The sequence below is a fragment of the Haplochromis burtoni genome, unplaced genomic scaffold, assembly GCF_018398535.1.
Source record: "Haplochromis burtoni strain Fernald_Lab_line unplaced genomic scaffold, NCSU_Asbu1 Contig_131, whole genome shotgun sequence".
NCBI classification, from domain to species: Eukaryota; Metazoa; Chordata; class Actinopteri; order Cichliformes; family Cichlidae; genus Haplochromis; species Haplochromis burtoni.
The window spans coordinates 15,759-43,635 of record NW_024582492.1 but is presented as its reverse complement, the minus strand read 5'-3'; the positions used below and the strand labels follow the sequence as shown (position 1 = coordinate 43,635).

At 39.6% G+C, this 27,877-nt stretch overlaps 2 protein-coding genes across 3 annotated transcripts; one reads left to right on the top strand and one right to left on the bottom strand.

Moving 5' to 3' along the window:
* Window positions 1–2,362: 2,362 nt before the first annotated feature.
* On the bottom strand, window positions 2,363–5,196 carry tnni1d (troponin I, skeletal, slow d). 2 transcript variants are annotated; one of them, XM_005930284.3, is made up of 8 exons: window positions 5,059–5,196; window positions 4,511–4,523; window positions 4,301–4,342; window positions 3,884–3,925; window positions 3,486–3,617; window positions 3,311–3,400; window positions 2,861–3,043; window positions 2,363–2,749 (listed from the first exon to the last, which is right to left on the bottom strand). In XM_005930284.3, exons 3-8 carry the CDS (start codon window positions 4,319–4,321, stop codon window positions 2,648–2,650), a joined length of 570 nt encoding a protein of 189 aa, XP_005930346.1. In that variant the 5' UTR covers window positions 4,322–4,342; window positions 4,511–4,523; window positions 5,059–5,196; the 3' UTR covers window positions 2,363–2,647. The 2 variants fall into 2 exon arrangements, with proteins under 2 accessions (XP_005930346.1, XP_005930347.1); XM_005930285.2 differs by having other exon boundaries at window positions 4,511–4,520; window positions 5,059–5,158.
* A 4,818-nt stretch (window positions 5,197–10,014) lies between these two features.
* Window positions 10,015–24,261, top strand: st8sia1 (ST8 alpha-N-acetyl-neuraminide alpha-2,8-sialyltransferase 1). The gene is made up of 5 exons (XM_005930286.3): window positions 10,015–10,876; window positions 11,555–11,699; window positions 16,994–17,103; window positions 20,999–21,091; window positions 22,595–24,261. The coding sequence occupies exons 1-5, from the start codon at window positions 10,698–10,700 to the stop codon at window positions 23,073–23,075; spliced, it is 1,008 nt and encodes a 335-aa protein (XP_005930348.1). The 5' UTR covers window positions 10,015–10,697; the 3' UTR covers window positions 23,076–24,261.
* The last annotated feature ends 3,616 nt before the right edge of the window (window positions 24,262–27,877 follow it).

Below are 27,877 nucleotides of genomic sequence, written 5' to 3'. Positions count from 1 at the left end.
CTGGATTGTTTGTCTGATTCTTTCTGTCCCAGAGTTCCAGACTGTCACCTTGCTTATTGATCACACTGCCTTCAATTCAGCCTGCTCTCACTGACTTTTTGCATTTTGTTTTTCTTTCCAGTTATTGAGTAGTTGCAACAAGGTACTGGCTGATAATAAAATTTCATGATGTTTTATCTTTAGTACAAAGTGCTTTTCCATGGCCTGTGGGCTGAATGTGCCATACCGCTGAAAGAAACTTAGACAAGACTTCATACAAAGAACTGAGCCTGAGAGTCTCTGTCATAGGGCAGTGTGTCTAATCATCAGACCACCCTCTGTTACCGTCAACCCACCCCTGGTCCCTGCAGCAATAAATGCAACGCTTGTGCTTTATGCTGAAGATTAATGGCATCAATCATACCTCCTCATCAGGCCACACGCACATACACATTGCAGACACTGTAATCAGCACTGGCATTTTATTTTTTTTGCAGATTAACGCTCATTTTTTCTTTTCCTTTGGGTTATTCTGTGAGTGAAATGAACTGACACTGCTTAGAGCCACAAGAGTAATTATTTATTGTCAGGCTCTGCTACTTCCATCTTAGAACTTAGGAACTGTATTTTACTCTGTAGAAGAACATGTGAAATAGTGGGAAGTTTCTTTAAGTTAGGCTAGTTTCATTGACGTAATCCAGAATCACAGAGATGTGAGCCATGGGCAGGACCTGAGCCGCATTCCCCAAAGACATGGAATGAGGATAGACTAGTCATGATTAGTCTAAGCTTATTCCTGGCACCACCACACTTAAGAAAACCGGTCTCCAACCCCCGGGCCACGGTACCAGTCTGTGAGTTGTTTGGTACCGGGCTGCGAGAGTTGACGGTCGGGCGGGAAATTTATGTTTTTTATGGGTTTTTGTCGCTTTTTATCGTTATTTTTTTAATCGTTTTTATCATTAACCCGGTTTCTCTGGGTCTTTTCACATCTGTTATGAATAAATCTTCTTTTTTGGTACCGGTACTAGTTTTATTTTCTTGTATTTATCCGTGACACCTTAAAAGCCAGTCTGTGAAAATATTGTCAGACACAAACCGGTCCGTGGCGCAAAAAAGGTTGGGGGCTGCTACTTTAGAATAAAATTAATGTCATGTATAGGTGACATCAATTATATTACAAATTAATTATATATTAGTGCTAATAGTATTTTTTAAGCTTTCTGCATTGTATTTATTAACTGTATTAAGCCTTTAATGTACATAATATTCACCAGTTGTTTAGAAACCTTATTAACAATAATAGATTTTTGAATGAGAATATGTCAATTTAGTTTCAAGTAAATTTTCAAAGCAGTAATTACTTTTCCCAGCAGCGGATTTATTAATGCTGTTGTGAGCTGCCACCAAGTGGCGCTGATAATGAAGTGCAAGCGGCACAAACGTGCTAACATGAGCCATGACTAATGCTTGGATGATTTCAAAAGTGCTCAAAAAGCTTTCTGACCTTTGCACTTAACAGTCATCAATATGTGGTGCTGACAAGTCGGCTGTCAACATTTGTGGTATATGAAAATAGGCACTGTCTGTTCCTTTACATAGACAGAGAATTTAAGCCTGTTTGTTTTGTTTGTTGATTTGTTTTGATTTTATAAGATTCGTTTAAATGTAGAAACCATTATAAAACAGCTCTTTAACAACATAAAGTGTCAGCTGTCCTTTACACGCAACACTGATATGCTGCGTGCAGCCCTATCAGCTTTATTTAAAACACACACAGATGTTTCTAGTCCATAAAAGTATAAAAACAGACTCACCACTTCCAGAAGTCATGAAGCTATTACTGGTGTTACTGTCACGCCTCAGATAACAATGTCTGGCTTTCAGCAACCAGACAACCCAGTCAAACAAAGAAGCAGTGCATGAATGCATGAAATGTCTAGGATGGCAGTGTTAGTGGGCTTCTGAAGCTTTCTGGAGCTTTGATTTATAGAAGATGACATCATGGCTGAATACACTCTGTCAAAGTCTAAGGTGGAACATGTGCTGGAAAAGCCTCTTTGTTTTACTTCTTGTTGAAAAAACTATTTTAAAAAAGGAGCCTTTTTTTAAAATTTTTTATTCATTTGCTTTGAGTTTACTTTAAACACAATCTTTTGCTTTCACACAAGGTCTATTTAAAACACTGAAACAGATACACAGAATGCAACTGCCACCTGTTGTTCCCCCTCCCTTCACTTTTCATCTTTCTTTTTAAATCCATCAACAGCCAAGCTGCTTGCCGTCCTTTGACGTGCCACACATAATCCTTCTGGTGCCAATAAAATGAAACACGATAAAGTCAAGTACAGATATGGAACATCACCGATGGAAACAATATGTGTTCATTTAAATCCTCTTTAATTGTCTTAAGGTGACATAACAAAACAAAATATTCTTTGGTAACAAAAACAAAACAAAACATGGGCTTCTACACTTTTATTTTACACTTTAAGTGCATTGAGTTGTTAAACTGAGTGACTATCAGGTAAAATGCAGCACAGGTGGGATTTATACTTGCTTTTACCTCAAACTAAACTCCAGCAGCTTTTGGGTCAATTTGTCTCCCATTAGGTATTCCACTTTTTCTGTCTAGACAGCTTAACTTTTCCTGCTTTCAGAGGTGATCTCACTGTGCTCCGCCGCCTGTGTCGAACATCTTCTTACGGCCCTCCATACCTGACATGGCCTCCACATTCTTACGCCAGTCGCCTACTTCACTGGTAAGCACCTGAGAATGAAGAGAACCAGGAAAAAATAAATAAAAATCAGAAAAAAATGTTTTGATACTGAGAAACACAAGAGATTAGGAGCTAAGACGTGAGAGTGGTGATTCTGGTACCTTGTCCTGTTTCACATCCTCTTTCTTCACAGACTTGAGGTTGGCTCTGAGGTCCATTGAACCTTTGTGTTTGGAGCCCAGGAGGGCTCTCATCATCTCGTCTGCTGACACCCTCACTTTTCGCAGGGCAGGCTTTTTGAACTTGCCCCCAAGGTCCTGTACCTTCAGCTTCAGCTCATGGATCTAAAGCATTATGACGCAAAATGTATGAAAAAAACAGAGACAGGAAGAAAAAGCTCACTTTGTCTCCTTATTCTTTAGTTTTTTAGGAGAGTACATAGTGTAAAAGTGCTGCAATAATATTTGAGGAATGTCTTTCTGTTATATTGGCCGGCCTGTTCTGGTTTGACCTAAATATACAGTTAATAGAGAATTTAGCCCCCAATTTCAATGCAGACATTTTACAGATACAAAGGATATGCAGAGGTCTGGAGGATAAAAGAGACTTACATCTTTGTTATGCTTGCTCACTTTGGATTCACAGTCATATCTCTCCTCATCCACAATATCAATTTTTGTATGAAGCTGCTTGCACAGTTCCTAAAAGATCAGATATTGATAACATTAATATTATTATATTTTCTGCTTTACAAAAGCTGGTCTTTTGTGGCTTTAGAGAGCTTACTTGTAGTTCTTGCAGGGACTTTCCAGACAGTTGCAACGGAGGCAACTTTTCTCCTAAATAGCGTACTTTCTCCTCCTCCCTCTCTTGCCTCTCCTTCTCCAAATCCTCACAGGCTCTTGTGAGGAGCAGCATCTGATTGGACACAAATGGGTATCAATCACAGGACGAGGAAGTTTTAGTCTGACCGTGACAAAAATGATAATTTATGTTGGTTTTCATAAACAGTATGTATTATGTTATATGGCAGTGAGTCAAGTGTGCACCAAGAGTTAATGAAACTTGCAGCATGTGCATGGCTCATCATATTGTTCTTTTATAAAATAGTATTAAATTAATATCAAGTTTTGTTGTCATGGGGATATATAGCAAACAAAAAAAGGTGTGTAAAGGCAACTCACTTTGAGGGAGAGCTTGCGAGAAGCCGAAATCTTCGACTTCGGCTGTGGAAAAAGCCAAAGCACAATCAGCTCAGTGATTCTAAATCAAATATTGATTATTTAGGTCTGTAAGGTGATATTTACAGTGTCCAGTACAGTAAATAAAAGGCTAACAAAGTACACTGTATCTTTCAACTAAAATTAAACATTGCACATTGTATGGAAAGACCTGCGAGTGTCAAACTTGACTCCACTTACTGCAGTCACACATAAAAAGATAACGCTTTATTATTAGGATGAAGTCAAGGGGAAAGCTCTCAGGGATGCAGATAACAATTCTGACAGATAACCACTGCCACATCTTTGCCATGTGTGCAAGGACAATGTGTCCCCTGTCCATGCATGGAGGATTAACACTGTGGAATATAGCTGGCTCACCTTTTCCCCTCTGGGATTCATCGTTCTGGATCTGTCGTGCTCCTGAAACAGCAAGCAGGAACACATGAGGACGATGATCTTAAAGGCAACGGCAGGTTTACATGAGTGCATTATCTATTCTTATCCTTTTAGGAAGCGAGCACAACTTTCCCTTAAAAAACCTTTTCACAAATATGAACCATACAGCAGGCATAAAAGGAATTTTCTTACCTCACTTCAACTTCTTGAGCAGAAACAAACACATGGAAGAAAAGAAAGTTTATTATTATTAGTATTAGTGATGTTTTGGTGTAATATGTCATCCCATTAAACTACACTGAAAATTAACCATGTATTTACTCCATCATGTTGATTGTCATCCCAAATATTAATTTTTTCATTCTGTATTTTTTACAGTTTAACTAATGACAGCTCAGCACATTTGTTAAGCGAATACATCAGCTGCAACATTTGTTCTGACAAAAAAAAGCAAAGCCAGACAGCAGCAGCTGCACACAGATTTTTAAGATCAGCTCTTTGTTAGGTTGACAGCATTTATGTACAAGTATGTACAAATTACTATATTGTACAGCTTTAACCAAAACAACACTGGCTAAGCACTGTCTTATTGTCTACAAAATCTATTTATTTTTTATATTTTCTGCTCTAATCTTGTAAGAAAATTAAAATTATATTAGTACCTTCTTGTTAGTCACTCTGGCAATATTCTGAGAAACCTTAACTAGGTAAAACACACAATATAGCATCTGTTCTTTTACCTGTAAATGAGCGTCTTTGGAGGTGAAGAGAGTCAAACAGCAGCTGCTGAAGACAATGGGCAGCTTTTTATGTGGGGTTGATGGCGAGTGGACAGCAGATATAACGTCTGGTCCCAAGAATGTGCTGGCAAGAGACCAAGCACTAAATATCACCTCCCCTGACACTGACAACACAAGGAAAGTGTAATAATAAATCCGTAGCATTGCCTTAATGGTATTGTCTAGAGATCAGCATTTGAAATGTTATCATTTTTCCCAATTGGAATAATTGGAAAAATTCACAAGCTGATATATTAGTAACAAATATTGTCATTATTATAAGTTCTCATAAAAAGGACATTCGAAAGCTTGCCAATTCTTCTATGTTGGTGAAGCCAGTAGCTATATAACCTAAGCAATTACATCAATTCATTATAGCTAAAGAGATTCTGTCAGTAATAAATATGCTGTTTATGAGAAACCTAAAGCCTTTACTGGGGCTAGCCAATGCAGACAATCATACTCTAAGAATAGATCAGGCCTCTTCACCATTGTACTCTGCTTTTAACCGAGTTAGCTGTGTCAACACATGCGGTAAGGTTTACTGCAGGTACAGTGAAAAAACAGAGTTTAATTCATTTTTTTTTTCTTTTTACAGACAGTTGCAAAGAATCTGGGGTTTTCTTATCCAAGGTCTTTACATGACTAAACAGTTTACAGACTCCAGAGAAATCTCTGTGCGTATGACTGTATGAGCTCAGGAACACTTCTAAAAGCTTTGTAGAAAGCAAAAATCACTGCAACCACAAATGGTCAAGACCTTGTTAATGCTGGATACAGCTTTCAAAGCAACATGCTGTCCTTTAAAATTTTCAGGAAATGGAAACAGGAAGTTGGTAAAGACAGGAAAAATCTGCTGTGTAACAAGGCATGTAACAGCCATTCATTTCCTGGGGTGAAATGAGCATCTTGGTGTAGAAAAGTCAGAGTTTCAAAATATTTGTTGTTTCATTTTAGGGTCATTTTTCAGTGACATTTGAAAAAATGACAAATTCTTTCTGTGAGAATTACCAAAACAGTCAAAGAAATCCCAACAGTGCACACTCTTTAAATAAACTACATTAAAAAGCAAGGCAGTTGCTCAAAGCTGAAGAAGGCGCATATACAAAGATTTCAAAACACAAACATCTACTGTCAACAATTCTTTGGCACGACTTTACAAAGACTCCAGAGTATGAGCGCTAATCTTGACCTGAGCGCTGACTCTTCTTGCAAATCACTTAACCCCTGAGCATCAAGTTTCTAATCTTTCCAGTGGCTTATACTGGAATAAAACTGATGCAAGCGCTAAGGTGTTTTTGGTAAACTGAGCATTAGCTACAAAGGGCATCTTCATATAGAGCCACATGTTACATGGAACAATCAATGCTCCTTTGCTCTCTTGAGGGCTTCTCACAGATTAGAAATCATTGTGAAAATTAGTGAGAATATCTGTCAGCTAAAAGATGAGCCTGTCAGACATGGTTCCTTCTGACCCTACTTGACTTCACTGTAACGCCATTATAGACCGACCACATAATACCATTCAAGTTTAGTATCACGGATGAGTTTTGCATTCTGTGGCTTTAAGAGCAATGCATTCAGCAGCTCTTAAGTTCAAGATAGAGTAATAAATATTCATTGCTAGAAATCTGAAGATTGCTTGCCAGTACTATTGTTCAGTTTGTTACATCTCAAACTTCTTTGTCTTTGCAATTTTTAAATTAAATCAATATATATCTTACATCAGCTTGTATTTGAATCATTTTACCCCAATAATTTCCATTAAATTCATAGACAACATAACTCTAAGAGCTTGGGTTTTTTTGTGCCAGCAAATATTCTTATGGCATACACTACCAACTTATCTGTCATATTAGCAGTACACTGCTTTCAGCGGTGGGCAAGCTAAAGAGACAATACCTCAGTGTGTAACGAGTGTCAGTAAAAGGAAGAAGATGAAGGGGACAACAAATGTTCTGTCATATTTTTTTTCCAGTGATCCTCAGCAGGTGGGAGCGCTATTTCTGATGCAACCCAACTCCCTCCTGTCTTTGCACAGGCACACGGGCACTCAAAAAGAAAAACTAGGCAGGCCTTGGTATCGGGGAACTGCTTGTAATGCACTTTCTACTGGTGCTGTTTTCACAAATAGGTCAGTTACTTTTGGGCTTAAAGGAAAGAACAAATGGAAAATTATTTTTTTGAATTTAAAGAAGATATTTAAAGTTATATTTTGCATTTGTTGTATTTGTCATATGTTCCATAGTCCACCTGAACCCATGGTCATGACATAACAAGTTAAGTTATCGTGTGTATTGTGTATCAAATGTACTACTTTTTAGGAAAAACAAAATGAAAGTAATTTTTTTTTTCATTTACAGCCCTAAAGTACAACTTTGAGTTATTTTAATAATCATGTATTAAACTTGAGCATCAGAATGAGGGAATACCATTTAAGTGACTTTGACCGTGGTTATTGGCGCCAGATGGTCTGGTCTGACTATTTCAGAAACTGCTGATTTTCCCCACATGAACCTCTCTAGGGTTTCCAGAGGGTGCGTCAAAAACAGGCACATAAAAAAACAGGAAATGAAGAACAGTCCACTAGAAAAAAATGCTTTCTTAATACTAGATGTCAGAAGATAATGCGCAGACTTTTCAAGCCAAAATGACAGTACCTCAAATAACCGCTTGTTACAACCAAGGTATGCAGAAGAGCTTATCTGAAGGCACAAACACTTCAAACCTTGAAGCAGATGGGCTACAGCAACAGCAATGTTGTCAGTTAGGAACACAAAACGGAGGGCACAGTTTACACAGTTTACATTGACCCCACCAAAACTGGTTAATAGAAGATTGGAAAAAATGTTTGAGTTTGTGGCGTCAGATTTTGACATAAACTGCATGCCAGTATGAAACCACCCTGCCCTTTATCAATTGTTCAGACTGGAGGTGGAGATGTAATCGTCCTGGGACTTTGGGTTGGGTGTGTTCGTGTCAAATGAGCATTATTTGAATGCCCCAGCCCTCCTGACTATTTTTGCTGACCATGCCTCCACAGTCACCAGATTTCGATCCAAAAGAACACCTTTGGGATGTCGTGGATGAGCAGGCTCACATCATGGACGTGTACGGCTCACGAATCTGCAGCAGTTGTGTGATGCTATCACATCACTTCCCTTATCAAGCTACACTCTGATAAGAAACATTTGTGAGGTTCTTTTTTCTTTCTTGTGTATTTTTAGTATCTTTTTTTAATATATAAGTGCCTTGTCTTGAGTTCCCTTATAAGTATCTCATAACTGGCAGGGTCAAAGAGGCATCCTGAGAGAAAGCACAGCTGGAAGCAAAGTTAAAAAATTCAAGTTACTGAAAATTTGGTATGCCTACGCCCACACACCGGATTATTATGGGGGGGGAATAAAGCAGTTACATAGCGAAGGTTTACACAGGAGGTTATACTGCAGCTGCAAGTACAGTCCAACTCAAAAGAAAAATCCTGGGCACATGGCAAAAAGGGGACTTTTTTGTTGTAAAGCAATCGTCTGAAGATGGTTAAGTCTGGATTAAAATGAGATCGCAAAGTGGCTTTAGTGTGGCGTTGAGGTGTGGTAATCTCACAGCTGCAGCAGCGTCTCATGTGAAATCCTATTTCGCTTGTGCAGGAGATGTCCGGCAGGGGGCGACAGCGATTCACATCAGAGAATATGCTTGCTTTTACGCGTCAGTCATTGACAAGTCAGCGGTAATACAGACGTGACTCTGAAGCAGGATCTTTAAAATAAAGACTCTCACTCAAGAAACTTGGAGAAATATGTTGAAATATGCTGTAAAAGAAAAGATTTAAAAAATGTACAGGTAATATTATAAACAGTCACTTGTCACAGTAGGAATCTAAATTACTTAGCAGAAGCCTTTCAGTGAATATTACAGTAGCATGTGGATGCTGTGCCTTTTACTTTATGAAATCAATCATCAAGATAGTGCCTAATAATCGAAAAATGTTTCAAGGCAAGTCCAAAGAAGAAAGCGCTGATGGCTAAACTTGGTACAGCAAACTTTGGAGTCGCACGCTCCGCTGAGGTTCCAGCTCCTTGAGATAAGAAGTCTTCTTTGGATTTTGATGTGTTCATCTGCTCTTTAAGCCAGAATGTTTAACATTAAGGTTTACAGTTAACATTTTAGTGTTAAAAGGACAGTACCTTCAGCTTCACCTTCTTATATGGGATTAGAATAGCATATTTTTCATGTAAAATAGATTAAGACCTGTAACTGCTATCATAACAGATACAAGATTACACAATATGCTCTAAGGCATATGTTTTATGGCACTGCTTTATCGACACATTTGCAAATTTAAGATTTGAATTTATTCCCCCTTTTTTATTGACATTATGGTCTCCTCGGTTGCATGTTTGCACATAAAAACATCAAAAGCCTTTGCTCAGCATGCTCTACAGTGCGGCATGCGTAAATATACTGTTAAATATTTAGTCAGGACTAAACCAAAGTTGATTTTGCTTTATATATTTGTAGATTTGTAGAGAGAGAAACGTGGCACTCCAACAGTAAGACGATTTGTTGGAACATTTTAAAGGGCAAAAAGGAACTTCCAGCAAGAGGAGAAAATCTACTACAAAGGTTGCATTGCAACGACAGAGGCCATAAAACCATTAAAAAGGGTTATGTGATTAACTTATATAACATCTACTGTTTGGGTTATGCCTAAATAAACATGACGTGCTGGAAGAGCTATTTATCCATGATTTTATCTATATGTTGTGTTAGAGCAGATACTTTAATAAAATAATTTCAATAAAATTCAAACCTAAATTGTGTTCAGGTCCTTCTCAGCTTGCTAGGTGCAGGGGAAAAGTGGACAAGCGTGAGCCGTAAGGATCGCGTGTGCTTTTATTTTGAAAGCCGTTTTCCGTTGTCGCACGAGGTACTATTGGCATTGATGCGCCTCCGACTGCACAAGAAGCACTTTGTCTGAGGGGAAAGGGGTGAGGGAGGGGGCGGTGTCGATAGAAGAAAGACGGGGAGGTGGAGGGGAGCTGAGTCGGAATTAGCTGGTTAACTTGCACCGCAGACCCCCAGTCCAGGATCTGGGCGATAACGCGCGGTGATCGTGGTCGTGGGGGTCGAGAGAGATCCAGGTGGAAAGGAGTGAGACATACAGAATCGGGATGCAGCAGGACGCGGGGTTTGGAGGGAACACGCGTGCCTCCTCACGAACCGCGCGCTGTAATGGAGATGGTGATGCACCAAGAACAGAACAGCAGATTCCTGCAGAGCCACACACGCTGCCCCACAGCCCCGCGACCCAGCGCCAGCCGTTGCAGGGATAGACGCTGCTCGCTGTTAAAACCTCGCCAAGAAAAAAACGGATTTCCAAACTGATGCTCGAGCCAAACAACTGGATAACAGACTACCTTGCTCCTCCATTCATACCCCCACCGCGTCTGCGGGATGAGACGGGGATTCGGGACGAACAGAGAGACCTGCTTTGAAAAGACTGCGTTTCACACCACATGCTTCGCTCTGCTGGTGGTTTTGAGAAACAGATAAGAAAAAAAAAAGAGAGGGATAGAAGGAAAATAAAATAAAAGGGAAAGATGTTTCTGCGATGCTACCGCGCCAAATTGTCGGCGTGGGCCGCTCTGTGCGTGCTGGTGCTTTGCTGGTTTTACGTTTTCCCTGTCTACAGACTGCCGAGCGATAAAGAAATTGTGGAGGAGGTGCTGAGGCAGGGGGAAGACTGGCAGAAGAACCAGACCGGCATCGATTTGTACAGGTTCGACTCAGAGCTCTGAATTTCCTTTAATAAGCTTCAAGCTGTGATTGGCAGTGTGTGCCCCCCCCCCCTTGGATTTAAGTGTGTTTCAAGAGAAGATGAAATGATGAAATGATTAATAATAATTTTAAGGCTTATTGCTGAATGTAACAGATTCCCAGGAAAAAATAGGCCTCTAATTTCAGTTTCAATTTCGTAATTAATACATGCTTTTAATATTTTGGTGCTTTAAGACCAACAATTATGACAAACAAAACCATAATTCTAAAGGGAGTAATTCTAGTGTATTACAGTAGTGTCTCAGCCATAAAGATGACCACAGACAAAGCAAAAACAGAGCTCTGAGTGTGTTAGTTACACAGTAGCAGCTTTATTTATATCTTATTAAACATTCTCAGAGGCAAAGCTGATTACAGGGTAATCAGAGAAAGTGACCCCTGAAGAGCACGCCTGCTGGAGGATGTGATGCTCACTTGGAGCTGGGTTGTTTCTGTGGTTCTCTTTTAATGGAGCTATAAAGACCTTTTATAGGTTGATGACTTAGGTTTGCTTGCTTTTTGGGAATTAACAGATGAGAGAAAAGGCAGTTTAAAATTAGCTTGATGTAATGATGTAATATAGTTAAAGTATCTAATTTAGTTTAGTCACCAAAATTGGTGTTTCCTCTTTTCTCCACAGGAAGCTGCTGTCAGAATGCTGCGATCCGAAGCGGATGTTTGCAGTGACCAAGGAGAACTCCCCTGTGGGCAAAGTCCTGTGGTACGATGGCGAGTTTTACTACTCGCACACCGTCAACAACAACACGTACTCTCTCTTTGTACAGGTATACTGATAAGTAACGCTCTTATGTTTCTCAGAAAATAGTGCTGTGTGAGTTGCTGTGACGGTCAGTTCACATACGAGTCCTTCCTCTGGGTTTTATTGTGGGGTTTTGACTTTCCCACATCTAGAGATGCATGTTTTTAAGACCGGCAGCTGTGTCTTTGAGATGTGACTGAGACCAAATAACTGAAAATTGATTTCTGTCCTACCCGGTGCATTACAGATGTGTTGTGGTGACTGTGTTAGTGTGAAATCTAGCTGATCCATAATGGAGGAGGGGAGAGGATTACAGGTCTACAGCTCTTAGTGTGGACAGGAGTCGATATGAAGATGTGACGGGATTAGTGGTTTGGGGCAACTTGAAAGCTGAAAAAGATAATACAGTTAGTTATTCCCTGCAATTTCCTTTTTAGCTTTTTTTTAAACATTAAAAAGGCTCCTGCTCTGACCTTTTATAACACTCAACTATATAAGTCTTGTTCTGGTTTTCTTTCTCCACTTAAGTCTGGGACAGTGTTGTTGCGACACTACTTAAAACTGGAAAGGGGCGCGGCTTCAAGGTCTTTCTTCTTTGCTCTATTTTCACTTAGGAAAAAAAGAAAGAGGGTTTTTTTGTGTTCATGAGTAGAAACAGCAACGAAAGGGGAGCTATAGGTGTAAGTGCTGTTGCTGTGTTTACCGTATTGAGTTCTTTCTCTGAGGCTTTAGATCTGCAGTCAAATATCCTTCTTGGTACATGTGATGAATATTTTACCCTAATTTCCAGGCATGAGCTGTGCATGTTCTTTCATGAAGGACAGGGGGAGGTGAGTGTGAATAATTAAATAAAATGACCAACCTAGGCACTTGTGTTTGTTTGCATTTGCATTTAATTTATTGGTTTAAACATAGACTTACTGTCACCGGACACTTTATTAGGTACACTTTGTTAGTACTAAAGTGAACTGCCTTAATTATTTGTGTATAATATATTTAACACGGTACAGGTAACATTCATCAGAGATTTCCATCCTTATTGACATGACAGTATCACACAGTTGCTGTATATTTATGTGCTGCACATCTATGACGAGATTCATCCAGTCCTCCACGTGCAGAGTGCTCTGATGCATTGAGATCTGGTGACTGTGGAGGATATTTCAGGACAGTGAACTTATTATGTTCAAGAAGCCAGATTGTATTTTATTGAACTTTGTGAGAAGGTTCATCCTGCTGAAAGCGGCTATTAGAAGATGGATACACTATAGTCATAAAGGAATGGACATGGCCAGCAACAATACTTGGGTAGGGTGTGGCCGTAAATGATCCTCAGTTGATACAAAGGGGGCCTAGAGCGTGCCCATAAAACGTCCCTCACACCATTACGTCACCACCACCAGCCTAAACTGATTTTGTTGCTACAAGCAAAATGAATTCATGCTTTCATGTTTATGCCTAATTCTGAGCCTGCCATAGTGTTGACATGCTTCACGGTCTGGTTTCAAATTGCAAAATAAAAACCACATTGATATCAAATCGTGTCGGAAGAATTGTGATCGTATCGTAGTGTTTCTGGGGATTTCCACCTTTAGTACATGAGCAATTGTGAATTACTCAAACCAGCTTTTCTGACACCAACAACCATGCCATGTTTAAAGACACTTAAGTCACCCTATTTCACTATTTAGTTTGACCAATGAGTTGTTGTCATGCGATTGTCTGATTAGATATTTGTGTTCACAAGCAGTTGACTGTACTAAATGCGATTTCATTGCAGATAAATCACTTGCAAATGTAAAAGAAAATGTTGAGCTAAAGAGAGAGATATCATCTGCACATAGCAGTAGATTGCATACTTCACCTCTCCTATTTCCTGTTTAGCAGAATCTATGCATCTTTGCTCCACATAATGCTCTAAAATCAGACTACCTTGCTTTATCCAAATTAAATCTGGCACTGTGATTTCATTTGTGGAGATGAACCTGCAGCTGTTTACACAACCAATTACAGGAAAGATTTCTTAAGCAACAGTGGCACAGAAAGACAGGATCCTGTTTTTCAAATATAGATATGCTGGTTTTCTTTCTTTTTTTTTAGATGATGGCAAAATAAATGTATGTGTTTTGGACAAATCAAGCAGTTTGCAAGACCTCGCCTTTTGTTTTGGTGATGTGTCAACTATAATCCAAATCACTGTTTATTTATTATTTTTTTTTAATTCTAATGGAACTATATACCTTGGTTTTGAGATTTCCAAAACAGCCCCGTTTTCAATTAAGTATACTGGGAGCGTTGCTTTGTTTCTTACATTGAGAGCAGGGGTCTCAATCTCAGATGAGCTGGGGTCGTTTCATTGGAGGCCCACGGTAGTGTTCGAAGACTACAAAAAAAAACCCACAACGCTGAGTTTTACACAGTTCAGTCTCATAGGCTGTTGTGATGAGCTGTCCGGGATCCTGTAGATCTAGGTTCAGGATTTTTAGCTCCTGTGTCATGTCTACAAGGAATGCCAAATCCATTATCCATTTTGGATCATTGATCTCAGGAACATCCAGTCTTCCAATTTCCATGAAACGCTTCACCATGAAATACATCACTTCAGCTCTTAACTTAAAAAAAATATTTTTAACACGTTTCCCCTGCTGAGCCAACGCACTTCTTTAAATTGCAGTACATACAGTGCCTTAGTTTGTTCTCAAAATGCTCAGAATTGGCAGTGTTTTTACACATTTCAGGAGAACAGACGTGGTATGTTTACATGTCGAGCATTTGCTGCATGTCGATGTATAATGCAGTGCAGAACCACTGTTGGATCTCCATTTTCCTTCTCTACGTTTCTCAGTACCAGTGCCAATGCCAGTGGTAATGCACTTCATACCAAGCCACTCAATAATAATACACAGCTGCTGAAATCATACTTTAGCTTTGGTCTGGCCGGACAGGGGACACAAACCTAGCAACTTTTTTTCTCACCTCAAACTTGTCGATAACACTTTCAATGAAAACTGCAAATCTGCTTGTTGCACATTGAATAAGCTCTTTTTTCAGGACATAGGAGACCAGCAACTCACAACATGCAAAGAGAGCAAAAAAAAAAAAAATCTAAAATGAGGTTTTCAGCTGATATTCTTTAGATGTACAGATAGTGTGTTAGAGTCTTATTACAAGCAAAGATGATGGAGTAGTTTATGACATTTTCTGCAATGTATAGTATGTATATTAAACCAGTTTTCCACTTCATGTACTTGTTAATCGACATGTGTGGCAGACAGTGCTCAGAACACTGTAAACAGTGGAGCTGAACATTATTTCCATTAGAAAACAGTGCGATAAGGTAACACGGTGGGTTTTGTGTTTTTAAGTGAACTGACTCTATATAGTGACTGTTTTGCCCAACATTTCTTTTATTCCAAGTGTGTTTTTCTGACTAAATACTATGATTAGGTCTTTATATTCTATGTGTCATCTTTTCATTTCCCTGCTCCTCTCTAGAGCCATGTCCTTGTGTCTATTGCATATTTTTATGGGGACCGTTTCACTTCCTTAAACCTATATTGTGGCTAGTTATGGTTCCCAGTAAAAAGACAACTGATAGTTTGGTGGGATGTACTGTGCTCAAATTCAAACACACAAGCACTCCCTTCTTCTCAACTCCCATTGCTGTGATTGCAGGTCTGAATGCCGACAAGCAGCCACGCTGCACCAAGCTGGCAGCAGCTACAGTATCTGGGCTTGTGCCAGGGAATGTGCCAATTAGGGCTTTGACAGTTAATTGCTGGTTAGTTCAGTGACTGAAACAGAGCATATATACATACAGCTCACTGAACTGAGCAGTAGAGTCCTATAATCTTTTTTTATGTTTACTTAGTGATGTCTTTCCTTTTCTCTAGACCTTTGACAGCGTATGGAGCACAACTGACTGAGTGAAAAATCTTATATGCACATTATAACACCAAAAAATAGAACAGAAGTCCAACACTAACTACTTAAACATGTTTTCTCTTTTATATCATGTTAAATTTGTCTTTTCAGTCAGTTGGATAAATCAGGTCAACTTAACAAGCCAAAGAAAAGATATGTCCACGTATTAGTAAAAGATTTGGTTTAATGTAAGTAGTTGGTGCTGTTGCTAAAGAAACAAGTGTCTTCCTTTAGAGCTTTACAGCTTTAGCTTGTTTTTCTGGTTCCTGTCCTCTTCTTGGTTTGCTGTTAAAGGTCTAAAAGAGACTCTTAAGGGCAAAGAGTCTGTGTTTGCGTCTCTATACGTGTGTGTGTGTGTGTGTGTGTGTGTGTGTGTGTGTGTGTGTGTGTGTGCCTCAAGCGGGTGCACTCTGAGGGGAATAATGAGAACAATTGTTTCCACTGTCTCGCTTAATCCATTCCCTTGAGTTAAATGCAGTCAATGCACAAAGAGAGGACATTTCTTTTGGGTGGTGTTTCAGTGTCTTCTGCAGCAGCTTTAATCCTGTCCTTAATAAGTTTTCAGCTGTGGTGATGGTAAGATAATGATTCACTGCAACAAAATTGATTACTGGTAGTGACATTTTTGTTGTCACTTCCTTGTTGGTTGTTTATTTCAAATGGACTACAGTAAAGTAGAAAACGGAAGATTTTAAAGTAGAAATTTTGGGGGGGGGACATGGACACCATATCCTCTAGATTAAAAAGGAGAGGGACTGTGAGGTGTATTGTCAGCGCTCACCTAAAAAGTCTGCATCTCTGTTGATATGGAGGTGCTTTAGTGGAAATGGTTCCCTGGAAAAGGCACCAGCAATGTTGAAAGGTATGTACAGGTTAGCGCAGTGCTCTCCATCAATTGGAATATTGGTGATGTGATCCTTGGCTGCTCCAGTCTGCATGCCAAGATACTGATTCATAATTTGATCTGTGATGCATTTATCAGAAAGTAGGAATATGTGTGTCATCACAGTGTGCGTGTTAGAAAGCACTTAGACGTAGACAAAAGTGCTTATGTGAATGGCTGAATGAGTGAATGAGGCATGTTGTGTAAAGCAGCGGACCCCAACCCCCAGGTTGTTTGGTACTTGGCCGCAAGAGTTGAGGCTCGGGTGCGAAATTCATGGTTTATTGGTTTCAATGTGCTGTACATATAGAGATGCTTTTTGACATACTGTAGTTGTAACAAGTGATTATTGAGTTACTGTTGCTGTCATATCAGCTTAAAATCTGGCCATTATCGTCAGTACCCGGGGGCTATAAAGGCACATTAGCACTAGGCCCGGGGTGTTACATCATGTGTTTAGGAGCTAGTGGCTGTGTGCATTCTAACAAAGCTTAATGTTGTCTCCTGTGCAGGAAAACCCTTTGCAGCTTCCCCTGAAGAAGTGTGCGGTGGTGGGCAATGGCGGCATTCTCAGACACAGCAAGTGTGGCAGGGATATCGACCAGGCCGACTTTGTTATGAGGTAAGAAACAAAAAACACTCCAAATTTGAATCAGCAGTGCCCCAGAGACCTGCTAGATACCATCAGTGATTATAAGAGCTGGTGTCGATTTCAACAAAGAAGGAAGAACAGAGACAGAAAAATGGGCCACAGTGAGGATGAGAAAGAAAAGAGGTTAAGCAGAAAAAAAAACATCTGATGGGGTATGTCAGATATTTATTTTCTGTTGTGTTATACTAGGACTATCGATTGTATTTTATAAACAAGCTGATTGTCTTGGCATTTTTAAAAAGTAATCAAAGACTTGAGACTGAGGAGGAGACCAGGGGGGGAAAGGTACATTTTCATCAGTTATAAGGGCAGTATAAGTTCAAGTTGAAGAACTAATTTACCATCAACAGTCAACAGACCTCGTGCATGCAGAAAAATGCATGACATATGCATTTCAACTAAAGGATGACCTTTGAGAGCGCCAGGAAATAGTGAATACTTCTGGATAAACACTTGATACAAGCTGCATTTGCACAAACGTCTTTTAATTCGTGGTAACTGACGTATTCTGGCTAGGTATGTGTCAGTCTAAACACAAAGCACAGCTGATTGTCCGCCTCGAGAAAACACAACAGAGCATTTTTTTGCTTTGAGCGACAGTGAAGTGAAACTGTTTCTGTCTTATGTTTAAATTAGGTTTTCTGTATAATGTTGAGTATGTGTTTTTTGTCTGTGTGGTTAGTGGTTATCTTTTGAGTCACCTTCTAAATTTACTTTGACTGTTGGCCCTATTCCAGGAAGAAGGTTTAGGTAACAGCTGTATGTCTGTTGAGCTGTCTGTTAGATTTGAGTTTTCTCTTCCAGAAAGAGAGTTAACTTAAAGGTACAGTAAGCATTTTTGAGTTTAATTAATAGAAAAAAAATACTCTACTCATAAATATTCATTGATCCATTGTGCAATTACATCTTCCAACAAATCATGTATTTGCATAAACTTAGATTTCTGTCCATTAAAAATAATAGGAGCGTCCCCCGATTTGTGGAAGCCACCATGTTGCCCCACCGTTTTGATTGCTGTGGCGAAGATGAACATCACTGTTCCACCTAATTGCATTTTATTTCTGTGTCTAGAAACCAGCCACATACATTTTACTCTCAACAAGCAGCGGGTGCTGTAACGCAGTCAGTTTTTCTTTTACTCTTTTACTCTTATGCTGTTTTGTGGATCACAAGGTTTAAAACTACTTATAAACACACACACACAAAGTAACTCTCCCAGAGTGCCAATTTCGGGTCACTTTTGCTGGTCCAAGCCCGGGTAAAGGAGCAGGGCTGGAATTGTGACATTAAAAAAAACAATAATTGCTAAAAGAAATTTAATTTATAGTTCTAAATAAATTCTAAATGCATTTAGGACGTTTTTTACTCACTTTATGTCTCTTCCACGATGTTATTTCTCTCTCCAACAACATGTTACAATTAGATTAGCATGACCAATTATGCAAATTAGGTGATGACGTCTTTTAGCGACTTCTAGCGACTTTTAGGACAGCCAATAGCGATTTTCCTTACTGAGGAGTTGGCAACACTGATCATGATCTCTTTGTCATTATGCCTCTTCCTGCTCCAGCTCTGCTCTTTCTTTCTTCGTCATTTCCACTTCACTTTGTTCTTCCTATCCGCAAGTCCTGTCAGCTCTGAGCCAGTTACCAGAGTAACAGACATTTTCTTCCATAAACTCGCTTTCTCTCTGACTAAATTTCCTTCATCATTAAGTTGCTGTCACAGTGCATAATACTAGAGTGAATAAACAGAGTGAATTAATTTAATTTACCACATTTTCCGCACTATAAAGCGCACTTAAAATCCTTACATTTTCTCAAAATCAACACTGCGCCTTATAATTGGTGCGCCTTATGTATGAATTCTACTTGTGCTTACTGGCCTCAAACAGATTTTATGTGGTACACGGCACTCAAAAATCTGTCAAAAAATGTTTTAGTACAACTTTGGTAAGCTACAAAGCCGCTCCACTTGATGGATAGTCAGGAGTCCTGCGGAGTAATCTGTGTCCAAACCTCCGTCTGCTTCAGGTCCCAGAGCCAAATGAACACTGCGGCATCACTGAGAGTTAAAAACTGTCTAAATTCGTTCATCTATAATAAAATGATCAGCGTTGCTGCTTTACCAGGTGTGACAATTGAGTTTAACATCCAGGCATGAAAACGGAATTTATTAAATTTAATGGAGTTAGAAGTTAGCAGGAAGTTAGCTCGCTAGTTTCTACCTAAACATGATATAGCATGTTCTGACTGAGAGATTTCTGAAAAAATTAAAACATACAGCTCTGCTATCACTTCCAACATAAATGAAGACAGAAAACTAAACAACAGTGATGTTTACAGGGTTACTGAAGTTGCACTAGCTGGTATATAACGATGTGCTACGTGATCGCTAGTGATACAGCTATGTTAGCATAATGCTAACTTTTTTCCAATCGATAAAAATTAAACAGACCATTAAACAGACCAAACTTCAGTCAGGAGAACAACTGAGATAATCTACCCACAATATGAGGTTAGTCATTAATATACTGCAACAACATGGAGCAGCTGCAACAGAATTCAACATTAACGAATCAATAGTACGGAAGTGGAGGAAGCAAAAAGAATGAGTTCAGTAAAGTTTGACTTATCTGACTGTTTTGTTTTGCTTAATGTGCCTTATAATCTGGTGCGCCTTATGTATGAAAACAGACCCGTTTAACGACAGTGCGCCTTATAATCCAGTGCGACTTCTGGTCCGAAAAATTAAAGTGAATTAAGTTTATGTTTTTACACATGCTTAAATCCTACTTAGACATTTGTTATTTTACCCCCTTAACCATCACCGCTTTATAATCAGTTGTCAATGTGAGAACGAAGACAGTGATTATGGTACATTTCTTATCAACTCAGGAAAAAACCTGGAAAAACTGGTCTCCATTTATTTAACTCTGTGACTCTGGGGACAGCACAGAAACATTAACTTATTTCTCTGGAAAAAATGTTGATATACTTTAGCAATCATTATTTAACTCTGTATAAAGCTTACGGCAGATAACACACTGATCAACAATCTGTCATTTGCCATACTGGATATCATTCACGTTGATTTAAAAAAGATAAGGCTGTCACAGTTGGGATCTTGGGGGTGAATATGTGAAATAAATCGAGTCGAATTGAGTTCAAGAATCTAAAACAGAACTAAATATGTAAGTGTTAAATTCAGCCTCTAGACACCCTGTGTTCTGAACATTTCACGGTGACAGTTGGTCACAGGCTGAGATGCAGTCGTTAAATTATGTAAACATATAGTGTCTGACATTCAGATTTAATGCGACATGACCATTCAAACAGCAGTCGCTTTCTAAAACATCAGAAATTTATTGGATTCAGTACCACATACGAAAGTGACCTAGGTCAGATTTGAAAATATCTGATTTTTTCTTTTCAAACTGTCATATCATAATCGGATATGGGTCGCATAGGGTCAAAAAATGATGCGCTTTCGCCTGCAGTGTGAACGTAGTCAAAGTGACTCTCTAAAAAATTAAGTTTGGTAATAGGTGACCACAGAAAGTATAGTGTCTGTGATCATGAGCGGATCAAGCAATTTGAAATGACTCCTTTTTCCCTTCCTGTTTATTAAAAAAAAATCTCATAGCCTATAGTGACCACATTGTTATTCCTCGGTCCACTGGATTAAAATGGATGCTCTGCTCTTTATTTACCTGTTGCTATGGTGAATCTCAGTATTAGAGCTCCATTAATGATGGTTTTCTTTCTCTACTCACGCATGCACTTAACTTGGGCTAAACATGTTCAGAGCTGATCTGCCGTTGTCCAACTGAAAACTCAGACTCGTGTTTGTTCTGTTTATTTAGGTGTAACCTTCCACCGATCTCAAAGGAATATGCGGAGGATGTGGGCACAAAGACACATCTGGTTACAGCCAACCCAAGCATCATAGAGAAAAGGTAAACAAGTTGGAAACTGCACCACTGTCGCAAACACTAAGCAAATGTACATTTGTCACTTGACCAGAAACACTCAAAGTCAAAGTCAGCTTTATTGTCAAAGACCATATGTACAGTCTTACACAGGAATTTGCTCCCATGGCCCTCAGTGTACGCTAAAAATATAAAGACAAAAAAGGAAAAATAATAATAATAAAATAAAATAAAATAAAAGTCTTATGTAAAACACAATACAATACTATACAATTATTTAAACAGCAGTGTCCAAGACAATCATAGTGATTGTGGGCAAGTTCGTGTGGGGCAGTCAGTGAAATGGCAATGGTGGTGGGTCAGAGTTTGTATGTTTGGAGGGGGGGGGCTCGAAAGCATGTTAGCCGGTTGAGTTGAATGGCGCTGTCGGGAATGTTATTGTTAAGCCAAGTTTCCACAAAGACGAAGACACAACACTCTCTCACTGACTTCAAGGTGGACCGAAGTAAGTGTACATGATCCAGCCTGTTGTCCAGGGAGCGCATGTTGAACAGTGCAATAGTGGGAATAGCGGGTTTGTGTGGATTAGCCGCTAGCCTGCTCCGGATGCCTCAGCGCTTACCCCTCTTTTGTCTCCTCTCGCACCGCCTGAGACGTTTCCACTGTAGGCGAGGTCTTATGGCAGGGGTCGCTAATGGTAGATGCCCCAACGTTTCCACTGTGGGCAAGGTGTAGTAGCAGGGGTCGCCGATGGTAGATGCCTCCGAAGCTGCAGTTCGTCAGTGTGGTTCGTAGCTCTTCTGTGATTAAAAAGTTAGTGGATTTGCTTCTCTTATTTTGAGAAGGAGCTCACGACTATATCAGTGTTGTGAAAAACAAGAAAAAGAGCAAAACAAAGACAGGAACACTGTTTTCCGCACCGCCATCTTGGATCATCACACAGATTGTAGATGGGGGCAGGAAAGCATCCGTCTGAGGACACAGGCACAGACAGATGGAAAAGACTAATGGACTGAGTTGTGGAATGAATGTGAAGGCATGAGATATGCAAGAGTTTACATATGGGTTTTGCAGAAGACACAAATTATAGCTGTAATATGCATAAGACAAGAACAACTCAGCCCAGAGCTACTAAACAATAAGTAGAATATTTGCAGAAGCAACACTAGGCATTGTAATCAAGGTTTAAAGAAACATAAAAGACATCATAATAAATAATAACTTGTAATAGCAGTAGTAGTACAAAGCCTTTTCTTTTCTTTGTCACATTGTCTGTTTACTCGAAGCTGTTAAATGTTTGTTAAATGTTAAATTGCTGAAAAGTGGTCACGAGTGTTAGTCTAATAGGCCATTGTAGTTTATAGATTTATTGCACCAGCATAGCAAGGTCATTTCCTTTAACAACTGGCAGAAAGAGAAAGCAACTGAAGAAAGCAATCTTTAGTTTGGAGAGAAGTCACCAGGTTAGCCATCACTCTAAAGTATACAGTTATGCAGTCATCTTTTTATCTATCTTTCTCTCTTACTCAGATTTCAGAGCCTTCTGTGGTCAAGAAAATATTTTGTGGATAGTATGAAGGTCTATGGCTCGAGCTACATCTACATGCCTGCGTTTTCCATGAGGCCTGGCACAGACCCATCACTGCGGGCATATTACACACTGGCAGATTCCTCCTCCAACCTCACCATGCTTTTTGCCAACCCTGAATTCCTACGCACAGTGGGTAAATTTTGGAAATCCCACGGTGTGCACGCCAGGCGCCTATCCACAGGGCTCTTCCTGGTGAGCTTAGCCCTAGGACTGTGTGAGGAAGTCACAACCTACGGCTTCTGGCCGTTTTCCGTCGACCTGGATCAGCGACCGGTCAGCCACCATTACTACGACAACATCCTGCCCTATAAATGGTTCCATGCCATGCCTGAGGAGTTTGTCCAGCTTTGGCATCTGCACAAAAGCGGCACACTTCGTGTGAGGGTGGGACGTTGCGCCCCTCAGGAAGGAGGAAGTTAGAGCACCTTGAAAAGTGAAGCGATTGCACACAGCTCCATCTGTCTCCCTACGCATTCCTGCTGTAAACCCCCAATCCCCACCCCCACCCTAGCCCAGCTGATCCCTAATTACTATGAGAATGTCCTCCACCCATATGAGCCACACTAGGGAAAAAGGAACACAGTGACACATGCAGGCACGCACTCACACAGCATAACATATTTACACATTCCTGAAACTAGCCATATCTACCTGTGTTTCTGAAATTGTGTATGTGTGCATAGTTGAGTGTCTGTATGGAAAGCATCATCTGGGACTAATACATGTGAAAGTATGGGAGTGGATGGTTGGGGGATGGATTTTGTGCACTGACTGTGTGTAACTGACAGAAGGGGCAGCTGGAGCACATTCCCCTCTGGGACTTTGTTAATCAAGAATAAAAGAAGTGGAGGGCGGAAAGGGGGACAAATAAGACTAAAAGACTAGAGATAATGGTAGTTCCTAGTAACTTGAATAGAAGCTAAATTTAATAGAGGAAGGGAAAAAAGGTAAACTTTGAAGTTGAGTCATTAAAAGCCATCGGCCAAGATTTTAAATAGTCTAAAAATTTTACGTTTGAACCTGGACCTCTCTTCCACTGAAGATTACCAAATTCAGTTTCCGTCTTAGCTTCACTTGCTGTCATCTGCATTTTATCCTCGTCAAGCTACATCTTTTAGCTTGTTGCTGCTAAGGATGTAAGCTTTATCTAATAACGAAAACTCAATTGAGTGCTGAGGTGAATAAGATGACTCTTGATATATATTCATACTTCAGAGTACGCTGGATTAAAATAGGTGCTCTGCTGTTTATGTCCCTGTTGCCAGGATAGATCATGGTATCATTAGCTTGATCAAGGAGGGCTTTTTTTTCCACCACTCACATACATGCCTAACTCAGGGTGAACATGCTCCGAGTTGACTGAACTAAGTGTTATCATCCTTTCTAGAGCCAAGAACGGAGTTTCCCATCTTTTATTTAATCAGTTAGACTCAAGTGTTTGATGAATCTGTCTTCTAGAACAGGACCAAGGGGAACATGGGAAAAAACTAGAAGTCACACACACATATACACTAGGGGTGCAACGATACTCATATCGATATTGAACCGTTCGATACAGTGCTTTTGGTTCAGTACGCATATGTATCGAACAATACATCCATCCATCCATCCATTCGCTTCCACTTATCGTTTTCAGGGTCGCGGGGGGCGCTGGAGCCTATCCCAGCTGTCATAGGGCGAAAGGCGGGGTACACCCTGGACAGGTCGCCAGTCTGTCGCAGGGCTAACACATAGGGACAGACAACCATTCACACCTAGTAGCAATTTGGATTATCCAATTAACCTATCCTCACAAGCTGCATGTCTTTGGATGGTGGGAGGAAGCCGGAGTACCCGGAGAGAACCCATGCAAACACGGGGAGAACATGCAAACTCCACACAGAAAGACCCCCAGCCTGATGGTGGAATTGAACTCAGGACCTTCTTGCTGTGCGGCAACAGTGCTAACCACCGTGCCACCGATGCTGTCTGTGTTGAGCGCTCAGTGGATCTGCGTTCGACTACTCCGCCTAGGCTGCACTGTGGAGTGCAGATCCACTGAGCGCAGCGCAAGACAGAAGCTAAGCTCGTTGCAACATGGCAACTGCCTCAACGCTACCCGAAATTGAACCTCCCCCACCCTCATTCAGATCTGGCGTTTGGAACTATCTTGGTTTTCATGTGAAGTATGACCCTGATGGTAAGCGCGTCATGGACAAAAGTAAAACAGTATGTCGGATGTGCCACGCAATGCTCAATTTGTGGGAACTAGTGCGTTAGCACAGTTAGCTTGTTAACGTGTTGACGCCGTCCAGCCCCACACACGGGGCGATCCGCGTAACTCGTTAACGGAGATTTGCCGCGTTATGGCGTTAATGTCATTTTAACGAGATTAACGCTGACAGCACTAGTGGGAACACAACGAATATGACTGCACATTTACGCCGACATCATCCTAGTGCAAAGACAAGTGGAAGCAGACAAAAACAACAAGCACGCATGCTACAAACTTTACCCGAGTCATTTAGACAGCTGTTAGCACATGATTCTCCTTATGGGGACCTGATATGTTTAATATGCTGCTGAGAATATAGCCCAGAAGAAGCGTATAGTATAGCTTTTATTTTGGAAAGAGCCATTTCTCTGTAATAAACTCTCTTTTCCAAAGATGAGTGATTTCTCGATCAGATAGATTTATTTTTTTTTATTATTTTGTTGTTTCAGCAACATTAAATTTAAAAACTGTACTTTTGAGTTAAAATATATATTTATAATTTTAATAAATGACAAATTAAAAAGGCATGAACATTTTTTTGTATTGAAAAAATATCGAACCGTGACACCAAAGTATCGAACCGAACCGTGAATTTTGTGTATCGTTGCACCCCTAATATACACGGTGGGCGGGGGGGGGGGGGGGGGGCGTGAAGAAAGAAGATTAAAAGTTGTGTTTATAGAAGGATTTTTCTCTGCTTTCCTTTAAACAAGCGCTGGGGTGCCAAATAGAGCTTTAGTTCAAAGTAAAAGCCATTAGAAATGTTGTCTTAAGTACGATATTCCCTAGAATGTTTAGCCAAGATGCATTTTAACCTGGTGTTCAAATGGTTTTCTTTGCCAAATGGGATTTTTCAGGACTATGACCATTCTTTTTTTTAAGGTTCATTGTCAAGGGGAAAACATCTATAAGCAAAAATGAACATTTGCTAATTAGACAAAATGAACACACACACATAAGTACCTCACCTTTTATTTGACTCTAATCATCGATGACTGAATCTTTGGTACGTTTCAACTGTTAGCAGAACTCGTAGACCAAAAGAAGAAAAAGAAAAATGCACAGCCAGTGCATTTCTTCAGAGGGGCTGCTGGAAGTCGTCTCTTGGTAACTGTACTATACTTGTGAAGTGCCAACAGTGGTCTCTTTGATACATGATGTTGAATTGAGTGAGGGCGTGACAGAAAGAGACAGAAAAATCCTGTCACTAAATTACATTTCAATCAGTGTTGTTGTTTTTTTTATCATTACCTGAACTTATGAGGTAAGTTTTGTGATTTATTCATGCCGTTATTGTCATTTTACATTGTAGCACAGGAATAACTGAGCCTGTTAGAATAGTTTCTTTTTCTTTTTGTTTGCACAAGGGAAAAGTAACCTGCTGACACACAAGCCAACACGGCATATGTTTGTGTGGACTTGCAGCCCTTGCAGACTGAAAGTGGTGTACTTGTTTTGAAAGAGCTGTTTCTTAAAAATGCTGTAAATGCTATTTGAGAGTGATAAATGTGATCATGACATGCTGTTATTTAGCAACGAAGGATGACTAACTGGAAAGTGCATGGAGTATTGTACCACAATACTATATTCCTCTGAGTCAAAGTTGAACTATGTTCATAGGTTTGTGCTTTATGTTCTTGTCCACTCTGATACACTGAACAAGGTCCAGTGCCTTTATTCTCTACTAAAGCGAAAATAATAATTTAAACAAGGGATATTTCTAATGCTAATCATGTATCTTGATTTTCTTGGCTAAATTTGGATCAGTTGGACGATATGTGATATGTAATAATGGCTGATGATATGTAAATGTAACTTAAAATGAGTTGTACACATAGCTAGACCATGTTATAATTTGAAAAAAAAAAGGTCTAGTCAAAATACATCTGTTGTTCTATAAGACTTTGAATTTGGTTGAAATTAGCGCTGGTCTAGGTATGTGATTTATTACTTTCTTGTACTTTCTATTGGGATGTTTCATATTTGCACCTTTATTTCATGTTGTGTTTCCTGTCCAGTGTAGTGAATGAATGATATGTGACATAATTTGAACTTTAGGAAAGCATGACGATCTTTGAATACTTATGTGCATTTGGTACCCAGACTTTTTATGCTGTGATGCAAGTTTTCATTTGATACTATGAGTGATTTGAGCAAGTGAAAACACTATAAGCAAAGCTGCACTCGTCTGTGAAAGTGAAGTAAATGTTAATATGTGTCCATTAGCAAAATTGCAGGTCTAAAACCAGTTAGCTATCCCTGTACTAAAACACCTGTTTCACTAAACTGAGTGGACTGCATCATTAATTGTAAGAAATCTATGAGAAATATAATTTAAAAAATTTTCTTGGTTTCTGTGGAGTAAATATTTATCTACAGCAAAGTGTAACTAGTAGCTTAGCATACAGCTACATATCCCTGGCAAAATCACAACTTGTCCCATTTAACTACCCAAGATAAAACTAAACTGTGCAATTTCTGAAGTAGCAACAATACTAGACTTGGTCTGTTGCTTGTTGCAGAAAGTTGGGGGTAAAAACATTATAGGGAGAAAATGCATGATACTTGCATCCTAAAAAGTTTTTTTTTTTGTTTTTTTTTTTTTTTAATGAAATAGGTTTCCAATTTTAAAATGTGGCACAAGGAATTTGATAAACTCTATTCTAAAACTCTTATTTATCAGTGTTGTTAATTTTATAAAAGAATTAAGGGCTTTTGTTTTGTAAATTACACATATATTAAAGCATATTAGTCTACTGTTAAGACATAGCTGACTTTTATTTTGGAAATCCAACACCCACTTGGCCTTTCTGTTAATCATTGTCAGGGTCTGATGCTGTAGACTAATTTCCATCAGTATGTGTATGTGAGAAAGAGGAAGACAAGAGCAACTTTACATTGTGATTGGAAACTTAATTAGCGCTAGAAGTACTTTTGGGTTTCCCATACATAAATCAAGCAGTCGGAT